Source organism: Arvicanthis niloticus, chromosome 8 (genome assembly GCF_011762505.2).
Source record: "Arvicanthis niloticus isolate mArvNil1 chromosome 8, mArvNil1.pat.X, whole genome shotgun sequence".
In the NCBI taxonomy this organism is placed as follows: Eukaryota; Metazoa; Chordata; class Mammalia; order Rodentia; family Muridae; genus Arvicanthis; species Arvicanthis niloticus.
The window spans coordinates 61,538,790-61,559,964 of NC_047665.1; the positions used below are offsets into that span (position 1 = coordinate 61,538,790).

Here is a 21,175-nt window from a genome sequence, read left to right on the forward strand (position 1 = left end):
CAGACATCCCGCCTCTAAAACACACTTGTGAGTTACATGGTGTAGAATCTTCTCAACCTTGACAACTGTCATCCCCAATTCTCTTCCGCAGCTAGCCACGGCTGTGCACCCGGTGGCAGGACAAATGAAAAATGGCTGGACCTTTATTGTGTTTGTTAGGTACCAACAGCCTAATCCCTACAGACCTACAGACCTATGGCTGTCTGCTCATTTGTTCTCATTAAACTGGTCTCTAGGCTATTGCTGAGTTTGGAATAATATTGAACTATGTGGGAAGAAGGGGCTTGGCTTCGGGTCAGGCCTCCCACAGTGGCTGCTGCATTCTGGCCCCAGAAGCCAGATCTGCAACATAGAATTCTGCTCTTGGCTCTCCTAGAGCCGAGTACTGCTTGCTTCTGCTCTGGGGTCACTTACTGGCTTGATCCCACCCTTTCAGGCCTATGGCCCTTCCACCCTAACCCCACATGGGCTCCAGGCAAGTTGTCCTTCTTTCCTAAGTGTTTTAACTGATCAAGCAAACTGGAAGAGAGGTGTCACAGAACCATGTAGCTCAAAACGGATATATACCCGGAAGGAAATACTGGTGTGGAAGTATTTACTGGTAGTAAAGGTAACATTAGAACTGAGGGCAGGACTGGAAAGAGAAAGTATGACTTTCTAAATTTTAATTTATGTGTGTTTTATTTATTACTTTCTCAGTTGCGAAGTTTGTGTTCTCCCTCTGTGCTACATGGTCAGTCCCAGAATCTACAGTGTCAACTTGTGGTGGTTGAATTGAATTGATATGACAGCTCTTACCATGGCTGTCAAATGACCCTTGGTCTCTCCAGAGCTCTGATTTATTGCTAGCAGCATCTTAGTTGGGTCATTAAGAAGTTGTCTGTGAAATGGCCCCAGTGGCACCTTGGCTAGGTTATTGTGATTCTACAATGTTACTGGTGCTTGCAGTGGGAAAAATGATAACCTTTCTGGTTCCTATTTGATGGACCGATAATGCACGGGTTATGATGCATTCTAGCAACGTGAAATCTGGGTTGTAAAATGTCCTCCTCTTTTCTTTAGCAATTTCCTAAATAGAATGAACCTGAAGGCATCCAGAAACACCTGTCCTAGTATGCTTTGTGTTGGTTCCTTTCACCAGCCTGTCAGCTGAGGACAGTATTACAGACATGATTAACAGTATCCTACATGGAATATTGCCTGCAGATTTTCTAGGGTTCCTGGGATTCTAGTTAATGCTGTACAAAATGTTACAGAGGGTAGCAAGGTGGTTCAGTGGATAAAAGTATTTGCTGTGTTAGCCTGGTGGCCTTAGTTCCACCCCTAGAAACCACAGAAAGGCAGAAGGTAAGAAGCAGTTCCAAAGTGTTGTCTTCTAACTACCACACGTGCACTGTGGCACATGTGTGCCCTTACAAACATATCGTGCACACACACTAATAAATAAAAATATGGTGGATGTGTGGGTACGTGTGTGTGCCTCTGGTCATGATGGGAGTTGATCTTTTTGCTGCTTAGGGAGTCATATTTTCACTTCTGTGGCTTGTTAATGTATAGAGGGTGTGGATCCTTTGATGAGATTTAACTTCAGCACATTCAGTGTGGGTTCCCTAAATTTGATTGATGGGTTATGTGCTCCTTCCAGACCCATATAGGTCTAGTACAGTGGTTGTGCACACACTCACTTCTTACTCTTGTCTTGCAGGCTCTGTGGTTACCCTCCTTTTTATGATGAAAATGACTCGAAGCTGTTTGAACAGATCCTCAAGGCAGAATATGAGTTTGATTCCCCCTACTGGGATGATATCTCCGACTCTGGTGGGTGTCCCATGGCCTTTATATCCTGACAACCCAACGAAGAGATTCAAGGGCCCTGGGGCTCAGAATGGTCCTGAAGCTTCTGCCTTCTTCTACTGGGGTTACTGTAACCAAATACCACAGGCTGTGTAGTTTAAATACCAAACATTTATTTTTGCACAATTCTGAAGGCTAAAAGTACTGGATCAAATCCACTGCATGTCTGATGAGGGCCTGCTTTCTAATTCATAGGCAGCTGTCTTCTTGGTATATTTGCATATGAAGGGAGAGTCAAGGGCTTCTGGGTCTCTTTCATAAGAACACTCCTGTCTTTAATGAGAGCCCTGCGTATAGGACCCTAAGAACTTCCCAAAGGTCTACTTCAGATGCCTTCATCATGGGAGTAAGAATCTCAAGAAAAGAATCATGGTCTCCACAAGCATTCAGTCTATGGCTGCTCCTGGGGATGCTTTGTGAGCTAGTCAAGCTTTAGGCTTGACTTGGAGGATAGGCTTGCTCCATAAAGCCAATGGATGTGGACTTGCTCATCTCATCTACCTCTTTCTGATATGGGTACTCAGGGGTGAAATATTATTAGCTGGGTACCAAGTAGGAGCTGAGTGTTAGAAGTCTGGACATGTGCTCACATACCCAGTCCTCCGAATGACCCAAGAGATGGGTGTTTACATTATTCATATGTGACTGGTGATGGAAACTCAGGCTCTGGGGGTAAATAAAACAACCTGCCTTAGTTATGAAGTCAGTATCTAGCAGAGCTGAAACCATAAACCCTAGTTTTCCTGGAGCCTACATTTTTATGACAAGACTATATTTGTAAAGTCACATATCCTTGGTAAAACATCCCTGCATAGAGCAGCATGGTTTGTGTGATGGGGCTTTCTTGGCTGAGGTCATAATTTTATTGTCTAGAGCCCACGTTTGGGCCACAGTGCACCACACTGAAATACTTCCAGAGAAGATTATCAACCTTTCCAGGGGATAAAAACCAAAGCCAAGCCTAGGTGAACTTGCAAGAACCATAGAAGGAAGAAGGGAGATGACTGGCCCTCTTTGTTAATCTGTTGATCAGATCATTTTTATTATTTGTGTAATTTGCTCCTAATTGGAATCCCCTTGCCTGCTTCCTCAACCTTCCAAATCCTGGGTCCAGGCTACCATTCTAGGGGTTCCTCAAACAGACCTCGAAAGAAATATTGGACGTCTGAACTTAGAAGCCAGTGGCTTCCTCCAAAAGCTGAGATCTGTGTGCAACAAGCTGCCATTATAGGGCACAGGACTCAAGCTGGCATATAGTATCAGCTTTTGGTTCTATGTCCCTGTCCCTCCCATTCTCGCTGGCCTACTCTGAGCTGTGCCCTTTCCATGGTGACCAAGCCCCAGGATACATCTAGCTGTTGCTTTCTAGCTTCTAACTCTCTGAGGTGACAGCTCAAGTATAATGCAGATGCCCCTCAGGGTGTTCCCAATATACAGCACCATGACCTGGTGGCTTTGCAGCTCCCCAGTGAGCTTACTGGAACCAGTGATGTCTATAACACATTTAGGGGATGTCCCCAAAGCATCTCTCTATAAGGCAGTGGTGAACAGAAGAGGCATACAATTGTGAAGATTATTTCCTTTAGTCTCTAAACCAAAGGCATCTTTAGTAGCTAAACAGAAAAGACCTTAGAGCTGGAAGTCAGGGTCCCAGCCTGGCTCTGCCACCTCTCCATTCACTGGGTCCCCGTTGGAGTGCAGCCATGGCTCTGCTTTTACCTGAGTACTAGTGATTTTTGTGTCCAGGGTACAATAGGGATGGTAAAAAGCCTGTCTTGTATTTTTAATGGTATACATGCTTAAAACACAAGGGCGTCCAGTCATCCTATTTCAAACCTCAGAGTGATTCTGTTCCCTCTTTTTGAACAGCAAAAGACTTCATTCGGAATCTGATGGAGAAAGACCCAAATAAAAGATACACCTGTGAGCAGGCAGCGCGACACCCGTGGTAAGAAACATGGCTTTTGTTAGGGCCATGCCTCCCGCCCCCACAGCAGACTTTCTATGGACTCTTCTTATTCATGAAAACACCCAGGTGTTCACTCCATCTCACCCTGGCACATTTCCTCATCTCCCAAGCCAGTGTTTGCACCTTTTGATGCCTTCAGGATGCAGTCTTGGATAACTCAGAAAGATATAAAATGGCAGTTAGCTTTTTATCTTATAGACAGTTCCGAGAATTGCTTTTGCCAAAAGAAAACTCCCAGTGAGGCATTGGGACTGGATGAACGCTATTCCATGGCAATAGTTACATATAATTTCTCTTTCAGGTTATTTCTTTTTCCAGTTAGTGTTTCTTTAACTCTAACGGGACTTGATGCTCTATGGAATCCCACATGTTATCTGTGTGTGTCTGTGTGATGAGGTTGGAACCCAAATTCACTGACAGCTAGTGCGACGTTGGGTTTCCGCTTGACTTGCTAAGTCTCAGCTTTCTCACTTTTAATTGAGAGTAGCATTGCTAATTTACTGACTTAATGTAAGAGATAGGGGAGTTAATGCCAATGAAGAGAATCATAGGTCCAGACAGATCGAAGGTCTGCTGTGTTACAGACCTTCGATCTGACACAAATACTGGGGTCGAAAAAGATAATCTGTGGGCTAGTCAGGTTTCTGTTGCTATAACAAAATACCTAAGATGAAGGTAAGAGGACAGAAGGTCTCTTGTGGCTCACAGTTTTGGAGGTTTCTGGTGGTGCTGTTGTGGTGGGGCCTCTGGCAAGCAGTGAGAATCCATGGCAGAGCAAGAAGCCCACCTTGTGATAGTCAGGAAACAAGAAAGAGATCAGTATGTTACAGTCTTTTCAAGGGTACCTCTGTGACCTGGAAATCTCCCATTAGGTCCAACCTTATGAAGATTTCATCACCTCGCAATAATGCCATGCTAAGGACTAAACTCTTAACACAGAGACCTCTGAATATATTTAATGTGTACACTATTGTGCCTAGTAAAACAAACATAGAGGCCATGGTGGAGGTGGGGGGCAGGGGGCAGGCAGGGAGGGCTCAGTGGTAGATCCCTTCCCTAGTATGTACAAGGCTTTGACTTGACTTTACTCCCCCAGCATACATGTACACACACACACACACACACACACACACACATGACCTTAATTCAGGAGAAAGTTCAAATGAGCGCTATGGAGAACTGTCCTGTGTTAGGCCTGTCCTCTTCACAGCACTTCCTCCAGGCCATTAACCCTCTGCAGGGGACCCGCTCAGAAGCTCTGTGGTAACCCAGTTCACAGCATTTTAATTCACCACTCCTGCCCTGCTTTTGTTGAGTCTCTTTTGTGTTCCAGGAACTCTGGGGATGGCTTTAAAGTATTCACTCTATTTTCTCTACAATAACCCTGGGAGGCAGGTTTTCTGTTCACTTCAGAGATAAGGAAATAGTAACTGAGCAAAGACACCACAGCCAGCTAATGGCAAAGCCCGGGCTCTAGCCAGAAAGGTCAGACTCCACAGTGAATGCTCTTCACTCTATAAAGGAGATGGGCAACAGCAGAGGGCAGGGAATCAAGGGAAATGTTTTCCGGAAAAGTGAACAGTTCTGATCAGATGTCATCGAGATGCTTCTTCGTAACCTCAGATACCAGGTCCATGTATGTGATAACACTTAGTGGGTCCATGTATATGATGAAAATACAGTAATTTTTCTTTATGTCACACACAGTAGGCCTTTAAAGGTATCAGACTTTTGGGATTATCTTACAGAGAGGGAGGGAACTGCCTGGCTTCCTCATGTTTTTCCGATAACCTACCCCAACTCTGTAGAAAATACAGAAGGCAGCTTAAAGTCTGCTCTCTCTATTTAAAAAAGTTTTTAAATCTTTTAAAGATGTGTTGTTTTTAATTATATGTATGTGTGTGGATCTGCATACAGATATGTGCATATGAGTGGAGGTGCTCAGGGCAACCAGAAGAGGGCATCAGATCCCTGTGGAGCTGGGTTTACAGGTAGTTAAGATTCCACCTGATTTGGGTGCTGGGAACTGAACTGAGGCCCTCTGCAGGAGCAGTGTGTGCTCTTAACTACTGAACCGTCTCTCCAGCTCTTTAACAAAAGTTTTGTTAGCATATATTAATTCTGTGTAATAAGAGGCTTCATTATGGCATTTCATATGTGTGTGTAATGTACTCGGATCACACTCATTCCTACTATCTGCCCTTCCCTCCCTCCCTCTAGTCTCCTTCACACTAGTTCTCCTTCTATGACCTTGTCATATCCACAGGCATGTGCATGCTTGTGTGTGTGTGTGTGTGTGTGTGTGTGTGTGTGTGTGTGTGAGAGAGAGAGAGAGAGAGAGAGAGAGAGAGAGAGAGAACAAGTTTAGTTAGGTTTGCTTTCATAAGTGTGGTGAGGAGTTATTTACATGGGCACCTTACCAATGGATAAACCATTAAAGAAAATGCACCCCCTTTTACTATTTACTGCCTATAAATCCTCAGGGAGGGATAAAGCCTCCTGAGTTTCTTCCCTCTCCCTGTTGGGGAAAGCTAGTCTCTCTTTCTTGGAAAAACCAAGCCAACATCTCTTTCTTGGGACTTCAGGAGAGTAGAGTTGTCCCAACTGGATCTGGTGTCAAACTATGCTTTTGACTGGAAGAAGGTTGCTGCCCAGCCCATGGGATGGGGTGGAGCTCCAAGCAAAACGAGTAACCTAGGCCCAGACTATATCTAAACACCGAATGTCCAAGACTGAACCACAATACCTGGTGTTCCTTGATATTGTAGAGTAAGAGGAGACAGGCAGGGAATGAAGAGAGAAGCGAGGGTTAGGATTAGTGGGGATCTGGCCTGCCATTACCTCTTACTACCTGGGCTGAACCCTTCAGGCATCCTTCATGGAATCCAGACCATACATGATAATGCATATCCTGAAGGGACTAATTATGACAGTACATGGAACGGATAAGACCACCTGGCACGTAACATATCTGTGACGTAGATGAACTCTTGTTATTTTATTGTTGTTCTAAAAAATTTAACTTTGCTCTTTTGGCAATGGGGTCTTGATGGGGTTTAGATGGGGTAAAGAAGTATTTATTTATTTATGTATTTGTTGCTGCTAATGCTATTTATATTTTCTGCTACTAAAAAGTGAAGCTAGGGTTTCAAATTTGCTAGGCAAGTGACCTACCTCCAAACTATATTCCTGTTTTCATTAAAGAAAAAATTGACACATGGTCTTTTTCTGAGTTACCCAGGCTGATCTTGAAATTGTAACCCACCTACATGATTCCAAGCCTGCTTCACAGGGTAGAATAGATCTACATCCATTGAAGAGCCCCAAACTCGAGAGACCCTTCCTCAAGTCTCAGGAAATCATGACCACCCAAAGATCACAAGAAACCATACCTGGATGCAATCAGCAGAGGTTTATTAAGGAAGAAACCTGGCAGCCAGCGGTCTCACCACACACTCACACAGGAGTGGAGTTCGACCCCCACAGCCAGTCCGTGGAGGGTTTTAAAGGGAAAAACCACAAACCAGGGGAGTGGGGAGTGGGGGAGGGGTTGTCAAGGATACATAACATAAGAATAGTGAAACATTCCAGAGAAACCCACCCTGAATGGTTTACCATGTCCCTGTGTCCCACCCTGTCATTTTCCAACTATTTCAGATTAACTATCTTCACTTTTTCCGGCTATAGCCCCACCTAGGTGGCAGCATCTTTATCTGTGGTCAGGAATGCCTTCCTGCCTTGGGTCTCTCCCACCCATAGGTGGGCCTACTGCCTGAAGCTTGAGGAATGTAATTCATCCAGCAAGTGTCCTGGGGGGCCTGAAATCTTATTTTCAGTTCCGCGTTCTAGGACCTGCATTTTTCTGCCCAGGTCTAAGGGCAAAGAAATCTACACATATTTCATAAAATGGCCTTTATATTTTTTCATTCTACACCATAAAGCCTTGTTTGGCTACAAAATAGCAGGTTTGGGAAGAGAAGCTAGGGTCTTGGATGTGGGGCAGGAAGGTGCAGAGCGGAGAGGAGGGGGGCCATGAGAGACACTTGGGGTGGGAAGTAGGAGAGCATGGCTTCCTACATGAGATAAATCAGATCAGGGCAGAGTGAGCCAGCCATGATGAGATTTGGAGAGTCAGGGTCAAAGAGAAGTCAAGCTGGGGCCAAAGATTTGAAGTCATCCTTAGAAGCTCAGGAGCTGTGCCACCCAGGGTCTCCTAATCAGAAGGCTCATGACAAGCTCTTCCATTTTTACTGTATTTTTAACATTCTCAGGGAGCCAGACACCAGGAAAATAACCCATGCATTTGATGCAGGCATCACCCAAGTTCCATATTTGCCTGCATCTGTGTGGTGCTTGTCTCCACAAGGTAAAATTGCCCAGGCAGGCAAAGGAAAATGAGGGTCCAGCTGGGAGCCAGTGGGAGGGAGAGGGCCACCTGCAGTGACACCCTACCAGCTTTGTGCTCTCAGAGCTGTACTCCAGACACACTCATTTCCCGGGAGCTTCATGCTATTCCAGGCTTGTTCGGCCCTCTTACCCAAGCCACCCGGGGTGAGGAAAGCCCCTGGGAAGCACATATGCTTTCCTAAACCTCAGAACAGGCCACTCCAGACAGAATCGGGCTCTTGCTAAAGCAGCCCTTGAGGAAGCTAGTCGATGCCTTTTACCAGATATTTCTAAGCCCACTCTCGTTTGGGGTTTCACCTTTTTTTCCTGCTGGTACCTTATAAGGAACATGCAAGCTGTTCACTGATGGCCAGTGTGTGGGAACTGGCAAACGGTGGGATAGGGATCCATGCCTGTTTCACAGGAGCACGAGTGGGGCTCATTTCCAGGTCAGATTGCCCTGAATGTTTATCTCTGGCTTAATTGACAAGCAAACTAAGGCAATCAGCATGAGGGATATTTATTTTAAGGAATTAAGACAATTGTTTGTATAATTGTGAGGTATAGGAAATCCAAACTGTGCAGAGAGACCCAGGGAACGGTGGATGTAGCATCTACAATCTTAAGACAGACTCTTGCTTTTTGCCCCCCAACTGACCTTTTCAACTGATGGATAAGGCCCACCCATGTGATATAATTAATTCAAAGTCTACTAATATTATCTAAGAAATACTTCCAGGAGAACATAGAAACTAGCATATGTTCAAATATTGGGGTACCCTATTCCAGCCAACTTGACATGTAAAGTTTATCCTCCTGAATACTGACTGAGACTCCATCTCTCTGAAGATCCCAGACACATTAACTCTGCGTGGCCACGGGAACTGAGTAGTCCAAGAAACTATGGTTGGGAGGTACACCAGATATCACCAAACCCAGCTTGACCAAATGGCAAAACCAGAGAGAGGAAACATGTCTGAAACACACACACACACACACACATACCAGCATGAGAACTTGAGCTCAGTCCCTCAGCACTACACATCTCTGTCAAGGCTTTACCTGCCTATAATCCCAGTGCTAGGAAAGTGAAGACAGGTACATCCCAGAGCTCACTGACAGCCAGGCTAGTTGAGTTGGTAGGACCCGGGTCCAATGAGAGATGTTATTTCAAAAAATAAGGTAGAAAGTAAACAGCCTCATTGGCTTCTGGCTTCCATATACATGTGCACATGTCCATGCATGCAATGTGATTGTTCTATTTACAGAGGAGTTAGTTTGCCTAATACCCATGAGTGGTGTGAACAAATAGGATTTGACCGCTTATAAATAGTAGGCCCTGATTTAAAGCTGGATTTGAAAAATGTTGTTGGCCTTGAAAGATTATAAAATAATTGTGGAAATATAAAATGATCATGGAAAAGCACTACATTTCAAAATCGAGGAGAGTCAGAAGTGAAATATCAGAAACGGATAAGAAATGAAGGAGCATTCTAACATAACACGAGAAATACCAGAGCATTCGTTAAACTCTGCAGTTTTTGTTAGGACTTGCTGTTACAAAGAAGTACTTTCTTCTTGCCCAACATAGAGAAGAGAAGCCCCAACAAACTCCTAATGACTGACCCAAAGAATCCTCCAACACTGAGATGTTCCTTTTGTATACTCATGGCTGTCCAGATAGTCCATTAAATGTCACACCCGGACTTCAGCCACTTTGAAGACTGCCTAACAGGACCACTGAGCCACCTGCTGTCAACCTGATTCCGACCCATACGCAGCCCAGCTGAAGACTGTAGGAAATGCAAAAAACAGCCCTAAAATAACTCAGTTAGCATTATCCTTACATCTTGGCTTATGGTAACCCACCCAGGAGGCATGAGAAGCAGTGTGCAGGCAGCAGGCCCCGGGGCTCAGGTGTTGGGGACCAGGCTACTGATGGCAGTCAAGACTTTGAATCACTCCTGATCCCCACTTCCCCAAGCTGTTCAAGTTTGGAGCCAGCTCAGGCCCACAGCAGTATTTGGCATACCTCTTATCATTTTGGTCCAGTTGTTTCCAAGAAAGAGATGGCCACTGATTCGTTGGAATTAACATCACTTTCTGAGACCAGTATTGTTAAAGATGGTACAGGAGGATGCTGACAGAAATATCTCAGCTCATAAAGGTCTTGATGCTCAAGCATGAGGCCCTGCCAGGCAGAGTGGTATATGCCTGAAATGTCACTGCTGCAGAAAGAGACAGGGAGATCTCTGGGGCTTGGTGGTCAGCTAGTAGAGTCTAATTGATGAGCCCAAGAACCAAAGACAAAAAAGACCTTGTCTTTCAAAAAAAAAAAGACAAAAAAGCTCCTAAGAAATTCTACTCAAGGTTAACCTCTAGCCTCTACATATATGCGCGCGCGCGCACACACACACACACACACACACACACACACACACACACACGATATGTGTATCCACACATTGACCCTAGGTGGCACTGGAGGAAGCATTCCTATGAGCTCTGAAGGAATAAAAGCTTTATTAAGATGCCTCAAGGACCCAGAACCTGTGCTTGTTTTTTTCTTTTTTTTTTCTTTTTTTTTCATTTGCTCACTCGCAGATGTGGTTTCTGTTTGGCTGATGTGTGCCTGGGGAAGGGAGGCAATTGGGAGATGCTCAAAGTGAAAACTTGGTTCATTTCAGTTCATCTCTGAACATTCTTTGAGCCCGTCTGAGAAGAGAGGGGATACATGTGAAGATGCAGGAGGAGGCTGCTTTGAGCTGGGATATTAGCCTGGCACAGAGACAGTCTAGTTTCTGGACTACAGGCAGTTCTATAGAGAAAGAAAGGCTGGACAGGATGACACTTGGTCCCAGCAAGCCCAGAGCTTGTTCCTTTCATGTCTTATGACCATTGATGATGGCACTCCGAAGTGGTGGGCCTGTTTTTTAAGTCCAAGGCAGTCCTGGGCAGTCCAGGCCTGGGGTGGGGTGTAAAAAGTTTTCTCCTATGGCAGGTATTATCTGGTGGATAAGAGTGGTCCAGGATTCTGAAGCCCACCTTGCAACTTTCTCAAGATTCAATAACTTCTTTCATAGAGCTCAAAGACCAACCTAGAATTGAATAGTTTAGGAAGAAAAACAGAAAGGTCAAATTAGGCTTAGAGCCAAAGGAAGTTTTCCGTGACCTGGAGGGAAAGTCAACTCTCGGGTATAGAAGAGAGTATTGGTGTGAGAGAAGGGTCCTGTGGAGATTGATGGTTTGTCGTGTGTGATGTTAGGGAATTCCTGTCAGCTCTGAAGGAAAGTGTAAGCAGAGTGAGATGCAAGATAAAGAAGGGTGGGAGGGAGTTGAGGAGAAAGTTGTAAATAACCAAGAACTCCAATGAAGACCACCTACGACCATGAATATAGACTGGGCGTGGGCCTGGAAGCCATAGGAACTTTCTGGAACATGGGTCAAGCTGAGCTAAAGTTTCTGGAGGTGGCAGTGTATAGGAGCCTTGTCTACAAGGACACTGGAAGCCAGGGCCAGCTAAGGAGCAAATGTCAGAGCTGAGAGAAGAAGCCCTAAAGGGCTAATGCTGGTAAGGAGGGAAGAGTGAACCCAAGGGACATGAACTCAGGTTTCCAAGCTGTCATGGAGTCTAATGTTGCAGGGCCTAGGCTCAAAGAGGAAAACCACAAGACAGGTAGAGAGGGGACCAATGGGACGTTGGTGAATCCTGGGAAGGGAGTAGAAGCAGAAGGTACTGTAGGACTTGGGCTTTTGGCATGCATGGGTTTAAGGACAATTCATCCAGGAGACTAAACAGTCTAGAAGGGCAGCAGCCAGCCACCCTCCATCAGCCTCAACTTCCCCAGGGTGGGATGAAGCTTCCAGGGACAGCAGCCTGGGACTCTATGGCCAAGCCTAAGAAGCCCCTTTGAAAAAGTCTCTTTGTCTGTGTTTCAGGATTGCTGGTGACACAGCCCTCAGCAAAAACATTCACGAATCCGTCAGTGCCCAGATCCGGAAGAATTTTGCAAAGAGCAAATGGAGAGTAAGTCATTGGTGTGCCTACTTCATGTTTGCCAAATTCTCGGGGAGTTTAAACCACTCTGGAGAAAGTGATTCTCCAATTTGCACATGTTGTATTTTTAAGTGACCCATGGTGGGGGTTGGGGGAGGGGTTGAATGGAAATCCCTAGGACCTTACTTGATTAGTTCTGCTAATTTACATTTATGCTTCCAAACATCTTTTAAATTATTTTGTTGCACCATACGTGTGGGTGTTTTGCCTGCATTTATGTCTATGCACAAGTAGTTGTGCGCTACCATGCAGGTTCTGGGAATGGAACCCAGGTCTTCTGGCAGAGCAGCCAGTACTCCTAACCACTGAGCCAGCTCTCTGGCAACATAAACTTAAGTGATTCTTGATTTGTTGATTCAAATTACATAGATTATTGTTGTGAAATTGTTCCAAAAGTTTATGCCAGGAGCAAGTGAACTTTTAACCTCCAAAATGTATTTTGATGGGGAAGATATTTAAATAAGTTTGTGCACGTTTGAAAAGGACAACGGAACTTTTCTTTCTAAAGTGTCCTGAGAGTATCTGAGATACTTTGCAGTGCTTATGGTTTCTGGGTAAGCAAATTTGAGCAATCTTGGAATATTTTCCAACTAGCTGAAACAATTTGTTCTCCTCCACCTCTCCACCTTTTTGACCTCCTCCCTACATTTTCAGCAAGCCTTTAATGCCACGGCCGTCGTGAGACACATGCGGAGGCTACAGCTCGGCAGCAGCCTGGACAGTTCAAATGCAAGTGTCTCAAGCAACCTCAGTTTGGCCAGCCAAAAAGATTGTGCGTATGTAGCAAAACCGCAATTCTTCAGCGGGCTTTTGAGATGAGTCCGGGTTGGGCAGGAGAGAGCTGAGTACCGACGGTTGGCCACACCATGTTCTAACACATCTAACCCATTTAATGTTCGTGACTACCTTAGAAGATCATCAACATTTAATACCCACACTAGGTGATAGCATTTCCATTTGTAGATAAGAAATCCAAGGCACAAGTACTGCACAACCAAAGATAAGGCCAGGGTACTTCTTGCTCTGTCTCCTTCCTCTGATTTGCCTCATTGTTCAGTCACCCTCTGGACCGAATGGTATGGACTGGAGGGCTATGGTGGAATCCTCATGGACTGTTGCACTGATTTCTATAGTCTGGGTTTCAGTATTGTTGGTATTGTTTTTATGAGGATGATGGGTATTTGAACTTATTTATATGCACCAAACTGGCTTTGCAATAAAAGCAACAGGGATGCTCTTGCTTTGCCCTTCATCTTTGTAAAGGATCTGACATCCTTGAGGGCATACTTACTCTTGTAATTCTCTCCTCTCCCCATCTTTATATGTACAGTAATCTCCCACTAGACCATGCTGATGATTCTTCTCTATGTCAAAATCATGGCCTTAAATGTTCCCATCAGTCCCTGCTCCCAACCCAATCACTGGGCATCATGCACCCACCTATTTGGCTTAGTAAAAGGATTCCCTTCTTTGCTAAAGAGCCATCCCATGGCTGAGCATAATAGTACACACCAGTCAGTAATCCCAGCACTCTGAAGGTAACAGATTCCAAGTTCAAGGCCAGCCTGTAAAATCATCTCAGAAATATAAGCCTAGGATGTCACTTGGTGGTAGAACTTTTACCTAGTATGAAACAAACTTAAGAAGGTTTGATCCCCCAGCATCCTCCTCTTTCCCAAAAGGAGCTATCCTAATTTTGTTATCCATTCTTTACTCATACACAGTTCTTACATTTTCTCAAAGCTGTGCGATAGCTGATGTACACTACAGTGGCTTTGTGAGTCAGTTTTATGTCAGTGTGACAAAACACCGAGAGAGACATCTTACAAGAGAAAAGTGAACCGTTGGCAGTTCTTACTGTCCAGAGTTGCCTCATGGCAGCCAAGAAAGAGCAGGGCAGAGATCTAGGAAGATGGTATTGTCCTTCAATGACCTACTTCCCTAAGCTAGGTTCCACATCCCAATAGTCAATTCGATTTGAATTCATCAGTGGATTCATCTTCTGATGAATGTAGCGTCCATGATGTTCTCACCGCACTCCCTCACTACAGGCACAAACTGTCTAACATGAGCCTTTGGGGACATTTTATGGAAGTCACGAACATCCTCATTTCAGAGACCTGTGATACAAAACACTTCCTAGAATCCAAATTTGGACCTGAAAGGGTACAGACTTTTTTTTTTTTTTTTTTCATTGTAAAAATGACTACTTCGTGGAGCTGTGTAAGAAATGGTCTGTTCTTCTCAGCTGGCAAAGTGTGTTGGCATCCAGTGATCCACAGAGCCATGTAAAACAGCCAGGCATAGGGCGAGTCCCTAATCCCAGCACAGGGAGCAGAGTCAGGCAGGTCCCTAGGGCTTGCTGGCCAGCCTAACCAACTCATTAAACTGTCTTAAAAAGAAGCAGAAAAACAAGGTGTAAAGTGACTGAAGATATCTGAGATTGGCCTCTAGCCCCTACATACATGTACACATATGTGTTACCTGCACACTCATAAGCATGACACATATATACACAAATTGAAATTATGAAAAAATTAAAGAAAGGAACACTCTAATAGGGATGCTACACACTTCACACCCATCCCCGTGCTTAGTAGATAGTGGTATGCTAGCCTAATGTATAGCAAAGAGTACACAGAAAGTGCTCGATAAATGGGTCATGATGGACATACTACAAATATAAATCAATTATAAAGAAAAAAGAGGGCCCAAAAGTTGGATCAGAGAGCAAAACAATTTAACAGGTGGCAGAGATCTTCCATAGGGTAATGAAAGTTCAGGATCTGACTGTATACATAGCTCAGGGCTGGAGGGTAGAGAGTAGAGGGCCGGCCTAGCAATTAGATACAAGTTTCATCCCTATAGCCCAGCACATTTGATTCTCTTTCTGGGAAGGGGAGTGTGAATTTAATTCTTGTCTGCTGTCCTTGGCAGGTCTGGCACCTTCCACGCTCTGTAGTTTCCTTTCTTCTTCGTCGGGGGTCCCAGGAGTCGGAGCTGAGAGGAGACCCAGGCCCACCACTGTGACAACAGGGCACACTGGAAGCAAGTGACCCGGCTCTGGAGGTGGAACCCAGGGGGCGGGGCCGGAGAAGGAGAAGCCCCTGGCCGGAGCAGCTCCAGCATCAGAAACCCCACCCACCCTGCATGGTGCGCCTGCATAGGACTGGAAGACAGAAGTTTTTTTATGGCCATATTTTATACTGCAACTCTGATGTGTTCATTTCTCACAAACTGTACTGACTGACTCAAGGGGAGCTGACGTCACAGGATCTGGTGCTGTATATACGAATCTTGCAAAGCTCTAACTGAATGGACCTTCTTGCTCCCCCCCCCCAACTCCACCACTCCGTTCTCTCAGTGTAGGCAGCCGTCTAGGGTGTATTTTTTTCATGATAAAAAAAATTAAGGTTTCAACTGGATTATTTAAATACCGGTAAATGTTGTGCACTAGATTTTTTTTTCTTTTGAGATGTGTCTTTTTGACCTCTGTTAGTCTCATGACCTCAATCATTTGCTCTCTAATAGTGGTTTTACGTTAACCTTTAAGAGATTTTTTTCCCCCTCCCAGAAGGGTTAAAAGGTATTTTTTACAAATTCTAAGAGGATCAAGAATCAGTGTCCACTGCTAAGAGTGCACGTTACTTGTGTACCTCTGCTTCTAGTCCCTTCCTCCAGAAGTCACCCTGACCGCTGAGCTGGGCTGGCTTCTCACTGGGTGGCTTTTGGCAGGGAACCGGCAGAAAACCTTACAGGCAGCTTCCCCTGAGAACTGCTTACCAACCACAGAAGATATAAGCTTGTTCCCTCCACCCTGAACTCCAGGCTCCACATTACAGGTGAACTGCGCTCCAGGAACAGGATCCCCACAGTGCCAAGATTTAGGAGCCTCCCTTGCAGAAGGGACGGACTGCCATCTTGTTTTTTAAATGACCCACACACAGCCCTCAGTTCTCCTGGGGGATGACGGATGAAACTCTGTTCTCAGCTATGCACTTTTAAAACGAATCTCTTCATCTGTTTTAATTTTTTTTAAATTCACTTCTAATAGTACCCTTCAAATGGCCTATACCACACACTTCCCCCCCCCAAATTTTCACCCTGTTGTCTCATGAGCATTACCCAAGAGAAGGGATAGAAATGGCCTTGAAGAAGAAACCTTTTATTTTAGGTAGAAAGGAAAAACAACACCAAGTGAGCAGAATATTTATTGCCCATCCCAGAGATGGCTGGCTCAGCAAGATCCAGCTGGTGCACAAGCCTTCCCTTCCATCAGAGGAATCTAATAACAGTACCTGTGGTAGTCAGGCTATTGTGTGTCTGGGTTTAACAGGGACTGAAGGATTTTCCAGGATGTGGAACTTGAAGGCTAAAATCAGGCATGTCCTGTGGAAACCAGTTTCAAGGAGGCTAGGAGGCTCTGGGAGACCAAAGCAGGTGGTTCAAAAGCCAGTTTTGCCAATGTTTTCCTTCAGCTGTCGTGTCTATCTAAAGCCTGAGCCTCATCCACAGTCAGCTGTAGCCTGCCAAGATGGACTGTGATAGGCCTTCCTAGTGGCTCCGGGGCTGTCCTCTCAGGCTGTTGTCATTGTGTCCTTCTTATGTACTACTTGCCAGCCATAGAAATTCCTGCTGGATAAGTAAGTCATTCTTGTCACCCTACACCTTGCTCCCAGCCCTCTCCACACACACACACACACACAGATACACATGTATGTGCATATACAGTGTCACCAGGCAGGCAGCTCCAGCTCCCCAAAGGACACTGTGCAAGATATATAAGAGTGGTTTCAAACTCAGACATCTGGTCTACCCTGTTCTCACATGTATCAAATAAATACAGAACAGGTGAAGAGTGAGCCCTAGTACCCTTGCAATCAACCATGCTTGGTTCAACCTTGATCTATCAGGTCTCCATGAACTAGTAGTGTAAGGTGGTGATGGCTAGTGCCAGCCCAGTAGTAGGCAAGGTTGAACATGCCATCAGGAAGCCCATGCATGACATCATTTCCTACTGTTTTAAAAAAGGTGAAAATAAGTGCCACTGGGAAGAGTCTTCTATTCTGAGAAGGTCATTGTGGTAGAAAGATAAAGTTTCACTTCCACTTGGTAGTATTATATAATGATATATAAAAACACAGAATGGACCTAGTCTTAAGACCTGGAAAGGGGTATGTCAAAGTCTGAGCTCCCTCACTCTTCTCAGATTCCAGTGATGTAAGCTGAGAATTACAGTACCAGTATAATGAGTGAACGTACCAGTATGCTTGGCAGCATCCTATGGCCACACAGGCCCCCTCTCTGACTATGTTTCTAATTCCAGGCTCTCCCCACACCTCCACTATATTGCCTTTCACATTTGCTAGGCAAGTGGACATGTATAGCCTCACTTGATTATGAAATATTGAAATACTTCCAGAATAGTCTTTCCCTCTGCTTCCCCCGTTCTTCCCCCTTTTCTGCCCTTTACTTATACATGAGGCAGAAAGAGCAGCCAAAACCAGCAGTGAATGGAAGCTATCACTCAGCCCCAACGGAGCCATAGCTTCTCGTTCTAAAGCAAGGGTTCTCTAGAGTTTGGAGCTTCATGTCAGGGTCAGGAAGAGATAGCGGCAGTTAGAGGCTGGAGGGGCAGGGATTGCCACAGACTCCTTGAGGACATGGAGACTACAGAGACTGAGACAGCAATCCCTGTGTTGTAGGTACCCTTTGTAACACGCCCCAGCAAGTTTTTACCCCTTCCTACTGCCTCTAACCCCCACAGGGACTCTGACTCTAAAAGATCAGCAGGCATTCACATCTCTGTGGGACAGAAAAGGACTATGAAGAAGTTATTTAAACAAACCAAAAAGTATAGATTCCTGCCCTTCACTTTGTTTCTGGGCCACTTCTCGAACCTTGAGTCTCCAGCCATACCATTTTGATTGTGCCCAATGTTGTCGAAGATTCCTCCTTAAGAAAACAGCTGCCTCCACTTGCATGCCAACTCATAGTCTAGAGATACTTTGTCTCTTCAGGTGTCTCTGGGCATAATATCTGGAAACACAGGAGTTGGCTCAGTGAATCCCAGATTCTGTTCACTTATTTATGCTTTTTGTTTCTATACTTCAGTACTGGATAGCTTGTGGATGGCAGAGAGAATTGGCCTTTACACCACAGGCCATGTACAACATGGATACAGGAGAAGAAATTAGTTGGCCCTCTCTTGAGAGTTCTGACCCCTCCTATAGGATGCAAAACTCAATATGGTCAGAGCTCCTGGGTTTGGTGGGTTTTGGGCATGTTTAAACAGCAAGAGAAGCCCACCCAGTGGAAATGACTGGGATTTTAGAGCCCTAGGTATCATAACCCTTTGCCTACTCAGAACTGTGGCCAAAGCTGACTTTTTTACTCTGAGGAAACCAAGCAGGTGCCACTACTCCAGGCTGCAGGCTGGGGGCAGAGCCTCTCTGCCTTTCGTCATTTGTGAAAGTGCTGTGCTAGGTTTTTCTGAGCCATGAGGAATAAAGGTGAGGACAGATGAAGGAAAGCCCCTTCCATCGCTCATAACCAGAAATCATGTTTTCCAGGATGTTACAACCACTTCCAGCAAGTGAGATGCAGGCCTCCCTTGCATGTCCTCTGACACCAGAGCTAGGCCCCCATCCCCTCTCACACTCCAGCAATTTGCCTTTTCCTTAACCACATTCCAGACCAAACACTGTTCAGTTTGTTTCCAAAATTAAAAACCAGTGTATATATCTGTATGTAGTCCACTGCTCTTTAGGGGGTTTTCTGGTCCTAAGGTGGGGCTGCAGGCAGAAAAGATATTCCATTCCATGGTTTTCAGAATTGAAAGTTTTGAGGCGATTTACTTGGTTAGTTTTTTTGTTTTTTTGTTTGTTTGTTTGTTTGGTTTGTTTTTCAAACCAAGCTGGGGAAGTAGATTTTAAAAGGCAAACTTACTTCCTGTGACTCCACAAAAATTTGTGTGCAGGCAAGTTAGTTTGAAATCTTCAACTCTGGGAGGCAGGCAGGTCTAAAAGAGGAAGAAGAGGAGGAAAGGCCACACCCCCGTCTACCAGGTCTCTGCTTGGTGATCTCAGTGCATGAACGTCTGTCTGCAGCTCTGGTGTGTACACAGGAGCCTAGCCCCACTATGAAGATGGCCCTGCATGCTGGCCACAGCCTGGCCTGCCTTCTCCCAGCAAAATCTTCATCAGGGAGGACTTAACCCTGCGTAGACTTCCCTGAACACTCCAGCGGGAGCAGCTCAGCTTGTGGCTTTATGGGTTCTACTTTTGCAAACACAAAGGCTGCGCCTTTGGAAGCCAAATATTCAGTTCAGCATGTGGCTGCCGAGTCTGGTTTTGTGGACAAAACAAACTGTGCAATGGCTTCTCTCTGTCTGTATTTTTCTAAGCCAAAGGGACACACTATTGCATTGACACCCTGTCCCGTCCCCTGTACTAAAGCTGCTTCTGCATTCTCCGTGCCCCATTCTTAACCTTTTTTGTCTCTGGGGAATTTGTCATAATTACTATGTCCTCTGATGATTTACCAAACTATGTTGCTTATAGGTGATTTTATTTTCCTTATGGAGGGGAAAAACAGAAAATGAGAGACATCTTTGAGGCTTTGGTCAAAGACATCACTCAAAAGTTCCGAACACTAGTTAACTCGCTTCTCAATAGGAAAAAAGTCTTAGTTTGGATAGACGAGGATTCTGAGGCCCTCCTGGATAATTCTGCACTTTGGAAGACAATGCCCTGGGGCAGAGCTGGCAGTCAGGCTACAAAAGAGGAGGAAAAAAATGGTCTAAAACATCATCTCAGATGTTTGTCCCACACTACAGAAGCTGCGGCTCTCCGTGACAGGCACTTGGTCATTTCAGGGCAACGTAAGACTCTGTCCAGTATTACAGCAGCGTCTTCAGCGTTTGAATGACAGGGCTGCATGTTTCAGAAAACATTTTTCTTAGCCCACATTCGGTGAGAAGACACCAAAGGTATCTGCCCAGAACATCCATTGGAATAATGTCTAAATTGGCTTCTGTGGTTATTTATACATGATATAATTGGCCTCCAATCAGCTCTCTCCCAATGATGGGCATGTTTTCCCAACACTTTCCATCAAGTCCAGGACTGGCCCACTCATTATTACCAGGCTTTTGATTGGTTTGGGTTTTTTGTTTTTTTTTTTCCATTAAAAACATGCTTATCCAAAAATAAAAAATAAAGTAAAAAAGTAAAAAGTAAAAGAAGGGAAACTGTGCATTTATCCCATGCATGTAGTAAACTCTGCAAGAAGTTTAACTCCCATAGGTTTGCAGCACTGCAAAATTGTTCATGGGTCTATGTAGCAAATGATTCTCTGCCTTGACAATCATGTATACATATCGATTTCTATCATAATGATAATGAGATTGATGACTTCTTGTTTTCCTCCAATAAAGAGAATTAATCACCTTTGGATGTAGGTTGTCTGTTTCCTCTATCATGAATAGGATACTGCATTTCAATATATCTCTCTCTCTCTCTCTCTCTCTCTCTCTCTCTCTCTCTCTCTCTCCACACACACACACATTTGGAGTTTATTTATTTATTTATTTGTTTATTGATTGATTTGCATAGTTGGAGACATCTCCTAATACAGCCCAGTTCTGGAGCAGGTTTGGGGGGAGGGGGGGTCACCTAGCCATCTTTTGTTCAAGATGTGAGAGTTGAAGAGGCCATTAACCTTCACAAGGCTATCACCAAGGAGTTGGTACACAGAAAAACACTTCACAGCTGCCATTTGGTGTCACACTGTTCCAAAATAGCCGGGCCTCTTTGTCTCTTCACTGACAGAAAACCCAAGGAGATTAGCCTTCCACTCAGGTCTCTAGGGAGCTGTAAGATCAGACAAAGGAGCCCTCAGAACCCACA

General features: G+C 44.9%; 1 protein-coding gene across 3 annotated transcripts in view; it reads left to right on the forward strand.

The window, feature by feature from the left end:
* Camk1d (calcium/calmodulin dependent protein kinase ID) overlaps positions 1-20,716 on the forward strand; it is a 390,665-nt gene extending 369,949 nt beyond the window's left edge. The window contains exons 7-11 of one of the 3 annotated variants that reach the window (XM_034510041.1): positions 1,706-1,818; positions 3,724-3,802; positions 12,149-12,236; positions 12,921-13,038; positions 15,204-20,716. In XM_034510041.1, the coding sequence (XP_034365932.1) occupies positions 1,706-1,818; positions 3,724-3,802; positions 12,149-12,236; positions 12,921-13,038; positions 15,204-15,322 (517 nt within the window). In that variant the 3' untranslated portion in view covers positions 15,323-20,716. Of the gene's footprint in view, positions 1-1,705; positions 1,819-3,723; positions 3,803-12,148; positions 12,237-12,920; positions 13,043-15,203 lie in introns of all 3 variants that reach the window. The other 2 variants (XM_034510042.2, XM_034510043.2) reach the window with 2 other exon arrangements.
* Positions 20,717-21,175: the final 459 nt, after the last annotated feature.